The 21452-nt window shown below is 36.9% G+C and overlaps 1 protein-coding gene across 5 annotated transcripts in view; it reads right to left on the bottom strand.

The window, feature by feature from the left end:
* Positions 1–21452, bottom strand: part of KIF27 (kinesin family member 27) — a 93121-nt gene that overhangs the window by 57167 nt on the left and 14502 nt on the right. For 2 of the 5 annotated variants that reach the window (XM_010840066.1, XM_010840063.1), the window contains 4 exons: positions 18891–19091; positions 14266–15209; positions 10925–11068; positions 3203–3409 (listed from right to left, as the gene is read on the bottom strand). In XM_010840066.1, coding sequence (XP_010838368.1) covers positions 3203–3409; positions 10925–11068; positions 14266–15209; positions 18891–19091 — 1496 coding nt within the window. Of the gene's footprint in view, positions 1–3202; positions 3410–10924; positions 11069–14265; positions 15210–18890; positions 19092–19503; positions 19586–21452 lie in introns of all 5 variants that reach the window. The other 3 variants (XM_010840067.1, XM_010840069.1, XM_010840068.1) reach the window with 3 other exon arrangements.

The following is a 21452-nucleotide window of genomic DNA, read 5'->3' as shown; positions in this document are numbered from 1 at the left end:
ATCCCTTGTAGCTCAGTCGGTGGGCTTCCCTGGGGGCTCAGACAGTAAAGAATCCGTCTCCAATGAGGGAGACCTGGGTTCGATCCCTAGGTTGGGAAGATCCCCTGGAGGAAGGCATGGTAATCCACTCCAGTATTCTTGCCTGGAGAATCCCCATGGACAGAGGAGCCTGACGAGCTACATCCCATGGGATCGCAAAGAGTCAGACACAACTGAGCAACTAAGCACAGCACAGCACAACTCAGTTGGTAAAGAATCTCCCTGCAACACAGTAGACCCAGGTTCGATTCCTGGGTCGAAAAGATCCCCTGGAGAAGGAAATGGCAACCCACTCCAGTATTCTAGCCTGGAGAATCCCATGCACAGGAGAGCCTGGAGGGCTACAGTCCATGGGGTCCAAGAGTTGGACACAACTTAGCGACTAAACCACAGGAAATAAAATCAGACTCTCTTCGTAATCAATTTAAAAACTTACTCAAGGAGTTCCCTGGTGGTACAGTGGATAAGAATCCTCCTGCTAATGCAGGGGACATGGGTTCAATCCCCGGTCTGGGAAGATTCCACATGCCATGGAGCAACTAAGCCTGTGCACCATAACCACTGAGCCCACACTCTGGAGCCCACAAGCCACAGCTACTGAGCCTGCATGCTGCAACTATTGAAGACTATGTGCCAAAACCTGTGCTCTGCAATAAGAGAAGCCCTGCTCACTGCAATTAGAGAAAGCCCAAGTACAACAATGAAGACCCAATACAACCAAAAATAAATACTTTTAAAAAACTGATTAAGTCATTGTCCCCCTTTTTCTTTGAGAGAATTTTAAGTTGAGGAAATATTTCCCTTGTCAGATTGTTTTTACTTCAAGAAAATATTAGAGCTAAATTTCAAAAGAAAATATTAGAGCTGGAAAATATTAGCCCAACTTCTGCCAAGGAGACAGAAACCCAGGGAAAAAATGAAATAGTGTTTCAGATGTCTTCTTTAGCTTAATTTAGCTAGTTTTGGTATTCAATATGAAATCCTCCTCTCACTCTAGAACAATGTAACAGGAAACAAGACTTGAACAAGGCTTAGTGTGCTTTGTATTTTCCCATACAAGCCTTTGTGTCTGCTGCAGCACTCTAAGCAACAGAGGGGCCAAGAGTCCGGGACACAACAGGAGAAAGAGAACTCTCAAAACTGCTGGTTATATTACACCTTTGCATTTTCTCCCTTTCCCCCTTCTTTTAATGGCTGGAAGCCACTAAATTTTAAAAACAAAACAAAAAAGTTGCTAATTTGAATACATATGTCCATCCATAGTGAAGGAAACAGCACTGGGAATAAGTGTTTCCCTTTGTCAACATAAGGGGCTGTCTCTGGTCAGGATCTTTTCCTTCCTTGTCATAGCAATCTTTTGGCAAATTCACTGGTTCTTTCTTCCTGTTACATTTTAATCCCACTTGGTCACAAGCAAACTTGGAGATCACCTGTAACCACAGAGGAGCTACAAGTCTTAGTGTATCTGCCCTCTTCTAAGCTGTGGTAATCACACACAATATGTTTTCCAAACTAGAACCCTCGAAAGTGAAAGGGGGTAATAAAATTAATTAAAAATTTTAAAAAATTTGTTAATTTGAAATAATAACTGTGGAAATCTTTATTCCAATCATGGCTGCTTCAGGTCTAATTAAACAACTAGAGATAAGAACAGAGGGGCCTAGCTCCTTCTCAATACCCTGTGGAGCTGTCTCCTCAAAGAATGTGTGTCCAAGTGTGTGTGTGTGAAAGTCTAGTAAAAAAGAGAAAGAAACAGACACTGAGAGAGATTAATAAATGTCTAACTTCTATAATCAGAAAAAAATGTTATTTTTATAAAATAAAAGAATGCACAGAAAGAGGAAATTCACATTACTAGCCAAGAGTAAAAAAATTATTAAGTAGAATTAATAGATATCTAATTTCAATTCTATAAAGAACTTATCTTTCTTAAATGTTCTATGAAAATTCACCATACATTCAACCAAAAGAAAACATCAATAACTCTAGAAAGTTCAACTGAAATTAATAGCAGCAAAAGTTTAAATTTTAAATCCAACCAGTCAAAACTGAAAACTATACAGTAATAGTAGCATCTGTCTTACTCACTCTGAGGCACAGAGCCTGGGACACAGGAGAGGTACCCCATAAACGTGTATGTTATAGGACGCAGCGTGCCAGGCACGTTTGGAGTCACCATCTCGTGTAAGTCCTCCCTATACCCCTCTCACAGGTCCCCCATTCTGACAGATAAGGAGCCTGGGGTTCACACAGGTTTAGTCATCCCTCCAGGCCTACACCATAGAGCTGGTGTTCATGCCCAAGCTTGCCTGACTGCAAAGTCTATGACACCTCTCACATTTCTTTTCCCTTGGACTGTATCCAACATATCTCAAATAAATCATTTCCTTTCCTAAAATTAATAAACAGAAACCAAAATTCATGAGTCTGTTAATTAGTCTTTTCCACGGTAGAGATTCCTTGATTTTGATTTTTCAAGAGAAATCTGTGCATCCACATATGTATACACATTTTATAAATAAAATTTATAAAGTAAAATTTAAAAATTAAATGAAACTTCATACTGATTTTTATACAGTCTTAATTAATTGTCAGAGGGAGAAGGAAATGGCAACCCACTTCAGTGTTCTTGCCTGGAGAATCCCAGGGACAGAGCAGCCTGGTGGGCTGCCGTCTATGGGGTCACACAGAGTTGGACACAACTGAAGCAACTTAGCGACAGCAGCAGCAATTATATCAGACAAGACTGACTTAATACATGGATATCATTTTGAAAATAGACAGACCAAATAAGTCAAAATAAATACCTCCAACCTCATCAACTTGGTGTGATTAAAGAAAGAAAAAAATTTATGAAGATATCGGACTTAGTCATACCTGAAAATATTAATATGATGGCAAAGAGTAGCTTTTTCTTCTCCTTGATAAATCTAAGCATTATCTTCAACTCTTCCTTTCAAATACAACTATACCTTCTCTTAATCATTAATTTTATTGAAAAGAAGCATGATTATAAAGAGACTACACATAACAGAAAAAGAGTATACACAAAAGTCTATGAAACCAAACAGAAAAAAAAAAAACCTGCTAAGACTATATAAATACACTGTGATATTATATTGTATACAATCTCAAAAGAAAGAAACTAATGCTTAGACTTTACCTTCCTGGAATCCAACCTTGCTGGACCATAAATATAATGCCCCAAACGAGTATCAAATGGTACAGTGTATGGTCTCTTTTCAAGTATCCTGGTATCTGGCCCATCTCCACAAGTTTCCTTTACTGAAGAAGTCATTGACAGGTTAAGTTTTGTTAGTTCTTCACTCAGTTGATCCACAAGAAGTTGTTGTTCTATTATTTTTTCATTCTTTATAGAAGAAAGAGAAGAATTTAAAAAATGGAGAGACTCAGTATGGGTTAATGATTAAAAATAAACTGTACATTGATCACAAAATCACAACTACCTTAACAAAACAATAAAACCTAACTTATCCAGAGACTAGCCTTCTGGGACTTCCCTGGTGGTCCAGTGGCTAAGATTCCACAATTCCACTGCAGAGGGCATGGGTTCAATCCCTGGTCAGTAAACTAAGATCCCACATGCTGTAAGGTGCAGCCAAAAAAAAAAAATTCTAAAACCAACCAACCAACCAAAAAAAGCCCCAAAGACTAGCCTTTTGCTGTTCACAAGAATTTAGGATTGTCCTGAGTGTTAAAAACTTTTGAATAGTAAGCAGGAACAAATACAGCTAATGAGTTAGTACAAGACACTGCCCCATACACTGTGATTGGTTAGCTTGCCCACCTGAAGCACTATGATTAGCTGATCTTTATAAAAGTCTGAACTTTCAGAGTGAAATCCAAGAAGTAACAAAAGACTAGAAAGTTGAAAAGTATAGAAAACGGCAAACAGCTAAGATGACAGCAAAGGAGACAGAAAGTGGTAACAGGTGCAGTGAAGTGAAAGCCTTTATTCAGTGAAAAAGAAAGCCACAAACACAGAGATAGAAGATAGGCAATTTAGAGTCGTGGGAGAAAGAACTTGGAAATCAAAGGCAGAATAAGTTGTTTATGGGTGCTTGGGGGACAGAAAGAGAGACACTATGTGTGGTTTAGCTTTCTGTGTATCCTCTAAAGAAAAATTTTCAAGTACATAAGCTTTGTTTTATAAGCACAAAATTATATAAAAAGAAAGGTCATTCATCTTAAATACTTCACATGTACTATAATGTTTAGATAGGGAAAAAAAGCAAACCCTAAAGTTTCACTGTGTTAATGCTGAACTACAAAATGTAACTTTATTTTCAAAACCACATATTCAGATAATTCAAATATAAAACAATAGCATATAAGTTGAAGGGGGATACTAAATGGAGTCCTTTTATTCTCCAGGGAAAGGGTAAAAATACCAATTAATATCAGACTGTTTTAAGTCAAGGGTGCATGGTATATACTCTCCAGGATAATCACTAAAAACAGTGAAAGTACAACTTTTAAAGCAATTAAATTCAAAGAAAGGTAAGAAGGAGAGAAAAATGAATATAGAGCAGATAGGATAAGTAAAAACCACAATGGTGGGATTATAACCAGACTATAAGAGTAATTATATTAAATTCAGAAATGAACTCGCAATCCAGTTAAAGGATTAAAAACTACAAGAACTATCAAATTGTCTAACCTGCTAATTGCAAGAAACATAACTAAAATCAATAAAGAAAGATTAAAGGGAAGATGGAAAAAGAGATACCATGTAAATATTAATCAAAAGAAAGCTGGTATAGCTATGTTAATTAAAATAGACTTAAATGCAAAAACTGTTGGGAGATAAAATGAAGTTAAAAAAAGACTAAAAAAAAAAAGGTCAATTCACCAGGATGCTGTAACAATTCTACATTTCTATGTACTTAATAACCCAGATTCAACATATATAAAATGCAAAAATTGTATTTGCAATACAAATCCAAAAATTATAGTAAGAGATCTTAACATTCCTCTAAAATACTGATAGGACAAAAAAAAAAAGATCAAAAGAGGAGTAAAAATTTAGATTTGAATAAGAGGATTAACAGAATTAGGAGAACTCAATGATTACAGAATACAAATTCTTTTCAAGCATATCTGTAATATCTACAAAAACTGGCCTTATGCTGAGCCATAAGGCAAGTCTCAACACAAAGAACTGAAGTCGTATGGACAACAATGCAATTAAGCTAAAAATTAATAAAAAGAAATCCTTCATGTGTTGGAAATAAAATAACTAATTATATAACCCACAGGTCAAATAAAAAACTCACAATAAAAATTAGGAAAAATCTGAGCCAAATGAGGAATGCAGACAAAGATAAGCTTAGGAGGAAACATATAATTTCAAATGCATATATTATAGATGGTTAAAAATATATAGACAGGCTAAAAAATCAATGAACTGAGTACCCATCTAAACAATTTAGAAAGATAGCATAGGAGTCTATGCCCCTAAAAACAGCAGAAAAAAACTAAATAATAAAGATATGGGTAGAAATTAATTAAATAATAAACAAACATATACCAGAGAAGATCATCAAAGTCAAGAATGGCTCTCTGTGGGCTTCCCCCAGTGGCTCCATGGTAACGAATCTGCCAGCCCATGTAGGAGATACAGGTTGGATCCCTGATCTGGGAAGATCCCACATGCTGGGGAGCAACTAAGCGCACGAAACATTAACTACTGAGCCTGTGCTCTAGAACCCGGGAACTGCAACTACAAAGCCCAGGGGCTGCAACCACTGAAGCCCATGCGGTCTAGAGCCTGTGCTCGAAAACAAAAGAAGCCACTGCAACGAGAGGTCTGTGCACTAGAGAGTAACCCCCACTTGCCACAACTAGATTGAAACGCTGGAGCAAAGCAACGAAGACCCAGCACAGCCATAAATAAGTAAATAAATAAAATTATAATTCTTAAAAAAGAATTTAGTCTCTGAAGAGACTAAAAAAATTTGAAACCTCTTGTGAAGTTGATCAAGGAAAAAAAAAAAGAGAGAGAAGGCACAAATAACCAGGAATGAAAAACGGGATGTCATTACATGTCTAAAAGCATTAAAGAGGTGAGATTATTATAAACATTTCAACATATTTATTGAAATATGAAACAGCTGTTACATTCTTAGAAAAACAGACCTTACCAAAAAGGGGGCAAAAGGAAAGTGTGACTGAATTCATAATTAAACATTCCACAGAGAAATTTTCCAGGCCCAAATATTTTTCAAGTGAATTCAACCAAATATTTAAGGAAGAAATAACACCAATTCTTCACACACTCTTCCCAAGTATAGAGAAGTATCTGACAAGAATATTTTGAGAAAAGAAAATATACCCATGAATAGACATGCTAAAATCCTAAACAAAATAATTACAAACCAAATCAAGGACATTTGTAGAAAAGAGTAAATTAACACAGAAGACTTGACTGCTATCCTTTGAAGGACCTGCATACGAGGCTGTTCATTGGCTGGTGTCTGGGAACTCGGATCCTAACAGGATTCCCAATACCCTACTGAGTGAGAGTGGCTCACTGTGCTCAAAGTGTTCGTGCAGACAAGGTGGTTTATGTTGAACACCTGCTTTCCTTTCCTTCCGCTAGTCTGGAATTCTGTAGATGGTGGTCAGAGAATGCCTTCATGGCCAGTTCTCAATAAAACCTGAGTCTCCTCAGTAGACAACACTTCACGTGAGTTGTCACAGTCTTTGCTGGGGGAGTTAAGTACGTGTGGGTGACTCCACTGGGAGACAGTTCTTGGAAGCCTGTGCCTGATTTCTTCTAGACTTCACTCTATGTCCCTGTTCCCTTTGCTTTCTTTTATCAGGCCCATGCCTAATAAGTCTAGTCAAGGCTATGGTTTTTCCAGTGGTCATGTATGGATGTGAGAGTTGGGCTACAAAGAAAGCTGAGCACCGAAGAATTGATGCTTTTGAACTGTGGTGTTGGAGAAGACTATTGGGAGTCCCTTGGACTGCAAGGAGATCCAACCAGTCCATCCTAAAGAAGATCCGTCCTGGGTGTTCACTGGAAGGACTGATGTTGAAGCTGAAACTCCAAAACTTTGGCCACCTGATATGAAGAGCTGACTGATTTGAAAAGACCCCGATGCTGGGAAAGACTGAAGGCAGGAGGAGAAGGGGACAATAAAGGATGAGATGGTTGGATGGCATCACTGACTTGATGGACATGGGTTTGGGTGGACTCCGGGAGTTGGTGATAGACAGGGAGGCCTGGCGTGCTGCAGTTCATGGGGTCACAAAGAGTTGGACATGACTGAGTGACTGAACTGATGAGCACAACTGTATGCTGAGTCCTCCAAGTACAGCCTCCAACCTGAAGGTGGTCTTGGGGACCCCCAGCATAACAATACATCATGACCAAAAAAAAAAAAGGTTTATTTCAGGAATGTAAGATTGGTGTAAAAATTGGAAAAATCACTACAATTCATTCACATTAACAGAATAAAGTGGGAAAATCATGATAAAGAAAAATTTGATAAAATGTAATATCCATTCATAATAAAAATTCTCAGCAAAGAATTTTTCCTTGGTTTGATAAAGAATAAATTAAAAAATACCTACAGCAAACATGATACTTAATAGTGAAACAGTGAAAGCTTTTCTTTTATAGTTGGAAACAAGACAAGAACATTTTCTATCACCACTTGTATTCAATACTGTATTGAAGATCAAAGTCAATGAAGAAAGGTTAAAAAAAAAAGAAGGCATAAAGATCATGAAGGAATAAAAATATCATCATTTGCAGATGACACAATCATAAATGAAAATCCAAAAGAATTTACATAAAATATCAGAATTTAAAAATGAATTTTATCAAGTTGCTTGGTATAAGCTATCAATATTCACAAACCAATACAGTTACATATACCAACAAACAATTAAGAAAATGGAAATCTGAAGAGATTCCATTCATAGTCACATAAAAAAATAAAGCACCTGGGAATGAATCTAACAAAAGATGTTCAATACATAAACATAAACCCAAAAAAGTCATTACTGAGACAAACCAAAGAAAACGTGAGTAAATGGAGGAATATACCAAGTTCATGGGTTAGTGATATACCTAGACTTATCAGGAATCTACAATAAATAAGAAATGTGACACTGGTCCAAGGACAGGCAAGCCAATGGGGTACAACAGAAGTCCCAGAAATACACAATACATTCATGCATGAATGAACCCTGACTTATGACAAACAGCACTCAGAATAGTGGTGAAAAGATGGCCTTTTCAACACGTAATGCTGGAATAAATGGATATCTACCTGGAAAAAAACTGAAATTTGACCTTTACTTTATCCCACATACAAAAATCAACTTTAGGACTATAAAGCTTAAATGTGAAAGGCAAACTTAATAATGGAAGACTTAGTCCAGTAGGAAAACAAGCAAGAGACTTGAATGAGTATTTCACAAAAGAAGGTACCCAAGGACTTCCCTGGTGGTCTAGTGGTTAAGAATCCACCTTGCAATGCAGGGGATACAGGTTCGATCCCTGGTCTGGGAAGATCCCACATGCCATGGAGCGACTAAGAACGTGTGCCACAACTACTAAGCCCAAGTGCCTAGAACCCACGCTCCGCAACAAGAGAAGCCACTGCAATGAGAAGCCTACCCACTGCAACAAAGAACAGCCCTCACTGCAATGAACAGTACAACCTGCCGCAACTAGACAAAGCCCAGGGGCAGCAACGAAGACCCAGTGTGGCCAAAAATAATTTTAAAAAAAGAAGGTACCCAAAGACCAAAAAAAAAAGAAAAAACATGAAAAAGTGATCAACTTCACTAGCCATCAGGGAAATGAAAATTAAAACCACAATAAAATAACATTACATACCTGCCATACACAACTACGCACCCGAGAGCCCAGGCTCTGCAAAAAGAGAAGCTACTGCAAATGAGAAGCCCACACACTGCAACTATAGAGTAGCCCCCACTCTCCACAACTAGAGAAGCCTGTGCACAGCACAAAAGACCCAGCCCAGCCCAAAATAAGTAAATAAATAAATATCTTAAATTAAGAAATACATTTTTAAAAACACAATAAAATAACATTACATACCTACCAGATTGCCTAAGATCTAAAAAATTCACAATAACAAATGCTGGCAAGCAAGTGGAATAGCAGGAATGCTCATACAGTGCTGGTGCAAGTTTAAACTGGAAAACAAGTTTGGTATTATTTACTAAAGTTGAAGATTTGCCTACCCTATGTATGACCTAGCAATTCAACTTCTAGGCACAAATCCAAAAGAAATGCATGTGTGTGTGCACCAGGGGACATGTATGAGAAAATTCATAGGAGAAAAAATCTATCAACAGGAAAAAGAAAAATAAATTGTGAAATAGTCATACAATGATATCCTATACAGCTATAAACTAACCAAGCTACAGCTTCACACAAAAACGTGGATGAAGCAGAATAGACAAAATATTCAATAAAAGCAATCAGATACTAAAGAATGTATATTGAATGATTAAATTTATTAAATTTTCAAAACTTAAATTGCAGAGTTCAAGGATACATAGTAAAACCACAAAGTAAAGCAAGGAAATTATCACTATCAAAGTTAGGAGAGCAGCTCTCTCTGAGGAGAGACTAAGGGCTTCTGGGGCTAGCAGTTTGCTGTTTCTTGAACTGGTGGTGGTTACATAGCTGTTCTCTCTGTGATAATTCACTGAACAACTTCCCTGGTGGCTCAGAGGCCTGCCTACAGGGCGGGAGACCTGGGTTCGATCCCTTGGTCAGGAAGATCCTCTGGAGAAGGAAATGGCAACCCACTCCAGTACTCTTGCCTGGAAAATCCCATGGACGGAGGAGCCTAGTAGGCTATAGTCTATGGGGTCGCAAAGAGTCGGACACGACTGACCGACTTCACTTCACTTCACTGAACAACATATTTTAGTTTATATACGTTTTCAGACAGTAAAGAATCCGCCTTCAATGCAGGATACTTGGGTTTGATCCCTGGGTTGGGAAGATCCCCTGGAGAAGTGAATGGCAACCCACTTCAGTATCCTTACCTGGAGAATCCAACAGACAGAGGAGCCTGGTGGACTCCAGTACATGGGTTGCAGAGTCAGACACAACTGAATGACTAACACTACTTTCGCTATGTTTTTAAATTAATTCAGAGATAGAATGGTTAAAAAAAGAAGAAGAAAAAAGTAATGTCAAAATCAAAGTCTAATTTTTCCTGGATCGATCATTATTCAGGACAGTAGTTCCTCCCTGATAGGAAGCTAAAGGCTTTAAATGAAATGAACTGTATGGGGGATGGGAGGGTTCACAGCCAGGGTGTATAATATTCGGTTGGCCCAAAATATCTTATGGAAAAACCCAAACTAAATTTCTAGCCAACCCAATACTTAGCGACATACCATGTTACACTGCATGTTAATACAGAAAACCTAAGATAGAGAATTTAAAAGATTTGGCCAAACCGAATGAGCAAATCATTGATGGCGTATAAAATAGTAATCTAACAAATCAAAATTTTAAATGATGTGTTTACCTTCCAACACTTAACAATATCCCATTGCCTATTACTCTGGCAAGTAACAGAAGGGAAAGTATAAAGAAAGGATAACTACAACACGACTTGCAAATTAAATTCCTGGGTATTAGGCTCTATATTTGTGAAATATAAATCAAGCTAACAATAAAAATGTTTTCCCTTCACACCAATTTAGGGGAAAACTCTAATAACTCTTTCAGGTGCTTGTGTTCAGAACTCTTCAACTGAAACCTATTTTTGCAAACATTCCTACTTATCATTTTCAATGCTATTTTAGTCAGGTACTGTTCCAGTGAAATACACAGAGCAAGGTACATTAACTCTACCTGCAATCTATTCACTTTTTGTGCTTCTTTCAAAGAAACAACATGTCCTTTGTTTTCCTGCACCATCATTTGCACTTGATTCTTTAGCTCCTTCACCTCCAAGTCCTTCTGATTAAATACTACTTCATCAGCAGCAAGAGCACACTGGGAGAAGGGAAAGAAAGCACAAGAGAGAGTCACCATGGAAAATATTCAAAAGAAACCACATAATACCACAAAAACTGTGGTTTAATGACAGCCTGACAATGACTCTTAAAATCTTCTTAACCTTTTTTTCTTGTTTCTCTATTATAAGGAAGGCAGAAATAGCTGAAAGGACCTATCACTGGTATAACGTAAGAATTAGTCACCAAAGAGATAGAAAGGCAGTCCTTATTTTTATTTCTTGTATTTTAAGACTGAAGCCAGTTATTCAAATTCTATAGTACATTCAATAAGGCGTTTACAAGTTTTCTAGAACTGCCATGAGATTTTTAATGTGGGTCTTCAGAAATCAAAAAGGTCACATTTCCCAAATTGACCTATATAGTGTAAGAATGTTCTATATTTATTATGGATATTTAAAAGAGGAACTTTTGCTAACTTTGCACCCTTTCAGTACAAACAGATATATTTTGAAGATGTTTGGAAATATGGTTAAACATATAGTTTTCTTAGTTCCTAGTGAATTATTCCTGTCACCAAATAAACTTGGAATATGCAAATAATACTTTAAAATTTTGAACTAAATAGAAAATCAACATTGGTCAAGGGCCTACTTTATACTAGATTGTAACTCGGGATTTTAAAAATATCTCATTGAAGAAATTAAACATTTTCATGAAGAAACTAAAGTTTAGTGAGTGAACACCATTCCAGGACAACACAGTGGATAAATCAAACTTCTGACAGTCAACCTCAGGGCCTGTCTGGATCCAAAGCCTGTGCTCTTTCCACTAAGACACAGGAAGAGAGAAGAATGAGTAGCTGATTTACGAACAAAATTGCATTCTCAAAAACACTGCACGCACATGACTCCTCAGGTGGTGGCATGGAGATGGACAGGCCTCTCCACTGGGAACCCATGGACTGAGGCCAGGCTTGACTTTGCCACAGCCTTCCCTTGGGGCTTTGGGAGAGTTCCTTCTTTTTTCTGCTTGGGGTGTTCGAATGACCAAATAGGACAGGATGCCTGACCCTGATGGTCCTTATAACCCTGTTTATGTGACCTTTATGACTTTTCTCTTTTTAAAATAAAACATTCATTGGCCCATATCCTCTGCTCTGGGCAATTAACTGTCAGTCTGAGAGCTTACAATGTAATTGCTTTCCCAGCACTTCATATGGTGCTGTTATATATACTTTATAAACTACAGCTTTATTGTTTATTTTTTATTTAAAAGTGTTTTTAAAAAGTGTTTATCTGTAGAGTATATTCATGTTCACATACTGCTCCTGTGTTCAAATCATGGAGGAAAAAAGCAACAAAGTCCCTTAAGAGGTATTTATGAGAGGATGGAGAACCACTTTAGAATATCCTGATGAAGCAATAAAAATGATTTTATTAAATCTCAGCACATGAGCATTTTTTTCAGTATTCTATGTGTCAAAATGGGCAGGCATAAAGTAGTTCTTCTGTGTACTGAAGGGTGAGTACAAAAAAAAAATCTTGTACAATTGTTGAGTTACAAGCTAAACTAGCCACATTTTTCATAGGGTGCTATTTTTACTCTAAAGAACAACAGATAAGCTATTCACACTTGGGTGTGTGACATCATTTCAAGGAAAACAACTAACAGTATTTACTGCAAATGATAAAATTCAAGTTTCATACAAAAATCAGAATTTTGGAAAACATTTCTGCTACTATAAACTTGCCAGCTCCCAATACTTAAAGATTTTGCAGGAGGTGAGATCAGAGGTGATATTAATGTGATTTTTTAATATTATATTTTGAATATGTTAACATTGAAAAATCTTCATAACTTAGTAAACAAATATTTATCAAGTGTCCAATGCATGCTGATTCAAAAATCACGTTTGGATAAAAGATCCATTCAAAATGTAAGATAAAAATCAGTGAACTTTAATATAACAAAATGGTTTCAAATCCCACATCACAAGTAACCTTTAGGAAATTTCTACTTGTTGAGTTTTGATGTAATATCAAAGGATATTCACAATTACCTGAAAAAGTGACTAATATATTCTTCCCCTCCAATTACAAATCTAGATGAGGCTGGATTTTCTTCACACACTTCAACTAAATATATTGCAATAAATTGAATGCTGAGAGATATGAGAATCCACCTGTCTTCTATTAAGTCAGACATGAAAAGATTTGCAAAAATATAAAACAATTCCACTCTTACTAAATTTTTTGTTTTGGAAAATAATTATTTTTCATGAAAAAATGTTCCTTATGTTAACATTAATTGGGTTATCATTTTTAGTACTGAGTGAACTAGTAGTTTACATTTTTTGTTTTAATTCTAATATGGTAAATATGAGTAGATACAAACTACATCAACAAAAGATCTTTAGGGGACCTCAATTTGAAGAAAGTAGCCTTGTGAGAAAAAAGTTTGAGAATTGCTGTAATAGAGGTTTCTTTCTAATACACATTAAAAAAGATACTGAAGAAAGATTTCTAACTAGAAAGCTATCTTATTACCTATATGTTTTCCTATTTAAAAAAAAATGGTGGAATATCCATTTGCCTACCAGAATGCAAATGCCACATAAGCATGAATAGGTATGTCTGTTCTCCATTATTTCCCCAATGACACATAATCTTTAAATAATAAATGTCTTTATGAATGAAAAGAAATGTAATTCTTAGTTTAGACATATATATAATATGTATACATGTACATAGCTATATTCCTTAAATATTATCAAACATGATGATTTCTCTAAAGAATCAAAACTCCAAACTCAAGAGATGAAGTATTTTTCTTTCAAAAAGCACTGACCTAAAGAGGGATTAAAAACAAAAAAATTTAACTTAATTTTGTTTCTGAAACTGTGTTTTTTTTCATTCTCTAAATTAATAACCAGGTTCACAAGAGTCTACTTAATAAATACAACAAATTAAAATATCAAGAGAAAAAAAAATAACAGGAGAAAAGAAGAGGAGCTAAGAAAATGAAGAAAAGAAAACAGAAAAAACAGGGTAACAGGAAAAGCAACAGGCAAAGAAAAGGGAGAAAAAAACAGAGAAAAGGCAAATGAGATTTTACATATAACTCTTTAAAAAAAAAAAAAAAAGACCAAAACTTCTGAAACCCCAAAATGACTCTTACTTGCCCAAATAAATTTAGTCTATGAACAAGTTACCTACTAAGGTGGTGTCTACGTACCTGGCATTTCTTAAGCTCTCGCTTCAGCTGGAGAACTGTAATATGCTGTGGTCCTTCTTCCAGGTTTCCAATGCCCCTGTGTCCTCTGAACAAGGTGACCTCCTGGGTCATGTTAAACCATTCCTGCAGTTTGTGTTGCTGCTTTTCATTTAGTCTCACAGAATCTTTTAAATCCACCAGGAAGGTAAAGGCTTCCTCTAAACAGTTTTGGTAACCCAGACATTCTCCTTGTAGCTGAGTGACTTGCTCCTCAAGAGAATGGATCTTATTTTTATCAGGAGTCCCCTCCTGATGGATCTGGCTAGTTTGGCTGCTACTAGCCTGCTGGCTTTGCAAAGCTTCTCGAAGCAACTTAATCTCAAATTCCATTTCGTCCATACGGTCTGACTCGGGGCTAAAGTTTAAGGTGGGTTTGTTTCTAATGTTGCGTGCTCTGTTGGCATATTTGAGGGAATTTAAGGACTCGTCAAAATCTGAGGAGGATGGGCTGACACAAGTGATCATGACAGTCTTGGCACTGCCTCCCAGGGAGTCTTTCAGAAGCCGGGTAATTTTAGCATCCCTGTATGGAATATGTGAACTCTTCTTTCGTGGGTCCCCAAGAGCGCTTATTACATTTCCTAAAGCCAGCAACCCACTGTTGATCTGAATGGATTCTTTGAAACGTTCGCCGGTATTCCCCGTTTTGGTGACTCTTTCTGATCCAGCCAAATCCACAAAGTGGAACTTTGAGACAATATGCCGATGGGAATGCCATGATCCATCTTCAGCTGTCTTTCTATTTTTGTCCACTTGACAAAGGCTGATGGTGAAAATCGCGTGTGATCTACTGGAGTGCTCATTCATTTGGGTCGTACCCGTATGCCTGGCTGCATTCCCCATCTCCAGGAGACTCATCACTTCATCTGCACTCTCCACCTGGCATTCCTTGGCCCCAACAATCACTTAAAAGAGCAACAGCAAGTTTGTAAAACAAGTTTTAATCAAAATACAGTAAAGTTAACCACATAACAATTTTCATTTGCTAAGCTGCCCAGCTGAGAGGCCCTTTGAAAAAAAAAATCAGTATCTGTATTTAAAATGGATAACCAACAAGGACCTACTGTAGCAGATGGAACTCTGATCAATTTATATGGCAGCCTGGATGGGATCCAGGGGAGAGAATACATACATGTATATGTATGGCTGAGTTCCTTCCTTGTTCACCTAAAACTATCACAACATTGTTTATCAATCAGTTATACTCCAATACAAAGCTTTTCTAAAAAAAAAAAATCAATAGCATTAAAAGAAAAAAGTAACATTAGCAACATCATTAAATAATTTTAGATAACCTTCTAACAGGATTATTTTAATAGATGGCATTCATTTTGATGTTTAAATTCTAAAAGATGTAATATATGCATGTATGTTTTAAACAATTTGGGTTTGTTTTTTTTTTTTGGAATCACATTCAATTCTTTAAGATGGCTGACAAAAGAAAAATTCTTGATTCCAGTATTTTGATCTGTAGAGCCTAATATACTGATTAAAAGATTATAGATTAATTAGCTATATAACTCAAAAGAATTAATCAGTAGTAAATTAATTGAAAGAAATTAGTCTCTTTTGAGTTTCTTTAATATTCAAGCCATCCTAAGGTTTAAGGTTTTTAGCACATACCCCGTGATAAATGAATGCTATGCTAAGTCACTTCAGTTGTGTCCAACTCTGTGTGACCCCATAGACGGCAGCCCACCAGGCTCCCCTATCCCCGGGATTCTCCAGGCAAGAACACTGGAGTGGGTTGCCATTTCCTTCTCCAATGCATGAAACTGAAAAGTGAAAGTGAAGTCACTCAGTCATGTCTGACTCTTAGCGACCCCATGGACTGCAGCCTAACAGGCTCCTCCGTCCATGGGATTTTCCAAGCAAGAGTACTGGAGTGGGGTGCCATTGTCTTCTCCGATATTTCAGTATAAATAAAGCTGGTTATTCATTCCAAAAACAGGTTTCCCCTACGTAACATCAGTGTGCAAGGCAACTCAAAAAAAGCAAAACAGCTTCTATTTCAATGGCAGAATAGAACCCAAAATAACTGAAGCTTACTACATGCATTATCTGTTTATATCCAAAAATATTTCAAAAAGGACTAGGTAGATTTGGGATTTGAATCACAGCAATAAATCTGTGCTCAAGTTACAGCATCATGCTTCCTCTTTAATCAGATCCTAACATGTCACTCTTTCCTGAAACAATATTCACCTTTTTGCCTTGTTTTCAACATGACAACTCTTCTTAACAGCCCAGTTCATTTAAATTTCTAAAGTACCTGTACTATAACAGGGAGTGCTAAACTATGGTGATTATAAAATATGACAATGTAAACATAAATCACAGCATGACTTTTAAAAAGTTTTCTAATGCTAGGCTATAGCTTGGCACTAACTATGGTCCTCAAACCCAGCTGAAAATCACCTGGGACCTTTATAAAAGGGAAAGTACCAACACCCATGCCCTATCCTATACTACTTCATCAGAATTTGTGAAAAGTGGGGCCCAGAAATCAATATTTCTTAAAAAAACTTCCAAGGTGGGACTTCCCTGGTGGTCCAGTGGCTAAGACTCTGCATTCCCAATGCAAGGGGTCCGTGTTCAATCCCTGGGCAGGGAACTAGATCCCACATGTCACCCTTGCACCATGACTAGAGAAGATTACATGCTGCAATGAAGACCCAGCACAGTCCCCAAAAATTAAAATGCTTGAAAAAAAAAAAAGAAAACTTCCAAGGTGATGTTAATTGTGTAGCATCCAGGCTGGATACCAACTACCACTTGACACAGAGAAACTCAATACATATGTCAAACAAATGCATTTGGGTTGTGAGTGGGACATTTTATAAGGTAAGCAGCAATTTGTCTTAAGACTTACATTCTACTAACATTTTTGCAGGATTGCTATAAGTTATGAAGTATTTTGATCATTAAGCTTATCAGGAGTTACAGTGTACACTTCTGTACTTTCTATTTTACAACAAACATGTATTATTTTTTTAACTTTTAATAAAAGTTAAAAACATTCAATAATTACATTTTATAAGATACAGAAGCTCAAAACATCAGTCTGAATTTTGTCTAGAAAAGATAAACTACACAAAATTATCTAATAAGGCCACAGAGTACCATGTATGTTTTCTTTCTAAAAAAAAAAAACAAAAACCAATTCCTTCAAACACTCAGGAATGCCAGGGCTGCAAAGACAGGGCTTACAAGGAGCCAAGCTTTACTGCCCCCTGCAGGCTACTGAAGCAGCTAACCATCTTATTTTCCTAACTGCTAGGAAATCCCTCAGGCATGATCATTCCTCTGGCAGAATCCTTTATCTCCAGCAAGATTCTACTAAATGTGTTTTCTAGCAGAAGACATGCAATAATACTTACTGTACTAATAATCGGGAAAATCCAAAACTTAAATGTCCAACAACGGACTGTTAGTCAAATAGATTATATATTCAGAGGATAAAATTACCACATAAAGTCATAAATTTGAAAAATATTTAATGATGTGAAAATTCTTACAATATAAAGTAAAAATATAAGATATAATATGATATGTGGAGTTGCAAGTCTAATTTTTTAAAATAAGAGAAAGAAACAGAGAAAGAAATCTGGAAGAAAACACACCAAAATTGAGTTCTGACCTTTAACTTTCTTCCTTATACTTTACTATGTTTTCTAAATGTTTTATGTTGAACATATTACCTTTTAAAACAAAAAAGTGGAAAGTATTATTCTTTAAAATACTTGTATTTTGACCTTCCCATTCTCACCTTCTCCTACTTCCAAACAAATAGACATTTAATGGTATTAACAAGTTGACAGCACAGAAAGTCAGACCTTGAGAAGCACAACAAAGGACAGATAAATGTCAGTATGAAGGAGCAAACACAAAAACTCTAAATTAAAATTTTTTTAAAAAAAGAGGAAGCAACAGGTGTGCTGGGACAAAAATCAGAAAGGCAAAAAGGACAGTTCTGGATCAACTTGGATGAACACAAAAGGGAGAAGCCATCCCCAATCTCAGGGTAACTCTGTGAGAAAAAAAAAAGTACAAAACTAATTTAGCCTATATCATAGTCTTTCTTAAGGTCAGACCAGGAAGGGGGCAGATTATTGGAAATAAATACAGTTGATCCTTGAGCAACATGGGTTTGAACTGTGCAGGTCCACTTACACGTGGCTTTTTTTTTCAATAGTAGCATATTACAGTACTACACGATCTGAGGTTGGTTGAATCCACTGATGCAGTACCATGGATACAGAAGCCGAGTGTACGTTATACTTAGATTTCTGACTGCACTGGGGCCCAACACCCCTAACTGCATACCCCCTCCACATTGTTCAAGGGTCAGCTATATTTTGAATTACAACTTAATAACTTTATCATACCAAGTGGTCTGAACTTCTACTTTTCACCTAGATGAATTAGCTGCTACTGATAATCAGTAAGTTACTCCATTTAAAAGTAAAAACAAATTAATTTTGTTTCTATGTCTATTTTTAAAGAATCCTTGGAAAATGTCCAGAAACTGAACTAGATCATATTCATTTGCTAATGAAGGCTATTAATTAAGTAGGCTACTTCACCTGTGTTTCCTTTTTCATCTTCTCGGATGTGAAGATCTTTTACTGATGTCTCCAATTCTAGAAGATCTCTTAGGTCTTCCTTGTATACTTCTATATAAGATACTTTTATATTAAAGTCAATGCTAGGCTTTCCAGAGATGTTTTGAAATATTTCTTGGATAGCACGAGGAATAATACCTTTTTGACCCTCCACAACTGAAGCTGAAAATTTAGAAAAAGAAAGCCCATCTGAAACTTAAGATATAAGAAAAGCTACAAGCAATAAATTTACAATCAGGGAGCTCAATCTAGAACTCTGTGACAACCTAGGGGGTGGGAATAGAGTGGGGAGAGTGGGAGGGAAATTCAAGAGGGAAGGGACATATGAATACTTATGGCTGATTCACACTGCTGTATGGCAGAAACCAACACAACACTGTAAAGCAATTATCTTCCCATTCAAAATAAATTTTTAAAAATTAAAAAAAATTACCATCAATAAATTTACTTTCTCAAATTTCTATTATAAATTTTTAAAAACCGTAACTATAAAATTCAGAAGCAAAAGTTTTCACATGCGTGCGCTTACTCAAACTTCATTCATGCATTCATTAGATATTTATATAGTACCTACTATGTGCCAGGCAGTATTCTAGGACCCCAGGAACCATCAGTGAACAAATCAGGGAAAAGATCCCTGCCCTTATGGAACTGTACTAGGAGAGACAGACAACAGCAAAAGAAGAATAAGTGAATTATATTGTATATTAAAAAGCATTAGGTATGCCTGGAGAAAAAAATACGGCAAGGTAAGGGGGACTGGAAGTGTAAGGGTATTTGGGTGGAAGGCGATTGCAACTTTAAACTGGAAAGTCATATTGTGGGCATCACAGAAAAGCTGATATTTGAGGAGAAACTTGAATGAGGTGGCAGAGGAGCCATGTATATATCTGAGTGTCCCAGACAGAACAGCAAGGGCAAATGTGCTAAAATAGTGTGATCCAGAAACAAAGGAAGCCAGTGTAAGCTGGAGCAGAGGGAGCAAGGGGAGACAGGCAGGGTACAAGGACAGAGAGGTGACAGAAATCAGAGCATGTAGGTGCCTGTAGACCACGATAGGTTTTAGGTCGTATTCTGAGTGACATGAGTCTCACTGGAGCAGAGCAGTAAGTTGGAATTCAAAAGAGACCACTCGATCATAGAAGGGCAGGGGTAGAAATGGAAGACCACTTAGGAGACCAGTGCACTAACCCAAGAATCTAGAGAGTTCAAGGGAGAGGAGGACATGATGGTGACACAAAGTTGGCAGCAGAGAAAGATGACAAGTGACCAGATTCCAGGTTTATGTTGAAGGGAGAGCCATTAAGATTCCCTGACAGACTGGGCGCAGAATGTGAGAGAAAGTGATGGACAATGAGAATGTGAGAGAAAGTGATGTACTTGGAGTCAAGGACAACTCCAAGGTTTTGTCTTGAGCAAATGGAGCTGTCATCAGCTGAGAAGGGGAAGAGTGTGTGTTGAGTTAGTTTAAGGGAAAAATGGCAGAAGTTCATTTTTTGATTTATTAAGTGTGAGATATCTATTAAGGATACAACTAAGAAGGGTGCAGTTGGATATACAAGATAAGAGTTCAAGACAGTAATCTGGACTGGAGGTTAAAAATTGGAAGTCAGGTAGCTACATATAGATGGTATTTAATATCATGGGGCTGGATGAGATCAAGAGGAAAAGCTGAGAGTCAGAAGAGAAGAGCACCAAAGACTGAGCTCTGGGCATTTAACCATTTGTGGGTTCACTTAAGAGGAACTACTAGCAAGAGAGTAGGAGGAAAACTATGAATGTGGTAACCTGAAATCCAAGTGAAGAGTATGTACCAAGTTTGCTGAAAGGCCAGTTTGACTGGAATGACCAACGAATTTAATAAAGTGAAGGTCATCTGTGATATCTTGACAACTGCCGTGTCAGATGGAGAGAACTGACACCGTGAGTCACAGATGAATGACACTTTCAAAGTTCTACTACACAGAGGAGCAGAAGTGGGGTGGTGGATGGCAGGTGGAGTGGGCAGAGAAGAGGGGAAGTGGGCAATGCTGTTAATTATTTTAAGATACAGTAAAGACTGAATTACCCAGCATTCTCTCAATTATTAACACTAGAATACTATTAAAATCACACTGTTGTAACTGATGAAACTGTATTCACAATGATCTGATCATTATGATTATTCACTGTTTAAAAGACCATGTGAGCAAAGATTTTTTTAAATTGATTATGCCCCATTTCCTCAAGGTGAGCAAATTGGTCCTCTAAAACACAATGAGAATGTAAACTCAGGACAGCTTTTTTGGAGAACCATTAGTTTCAATAGTATCAAAAGTTGAAACCATAATCACTCTCTGATTCAGAGACAGTTCTATGGAAATACATGTACATACAACCAAATGTGTTACATAAGGACTAGCAAAGATGTCTTGTTTCTGCTTTATTGACTATGCCAAAGCCTTTGACTGTGTGGATCACAATAAACTGTGGAAAATTCTGAAAGAGATGGGAATACCAGACCACCTGACCTGCCTCCTGAGA

Source organism: Bison bison, unplaced genomic scaffold (assembly GCF_000754665.1).
Source record: "Bison bison bison isolate TAMUID 2011002044 unplaced genomic scaffold, Bison_UMD1.0 scf7180017864141, whole genome shotgun sequence".
In the NCBI taxonomy this organism is placed as follows: domain Eukaryota; kingdom Metazoa; phylum Chordata; class Mammalia; order Artiodactyla; family Bovidae; genus Bison; species Bison bison.
This window is presented reverse-complemented; position numbering and strand designations above follow the sequence as displayed.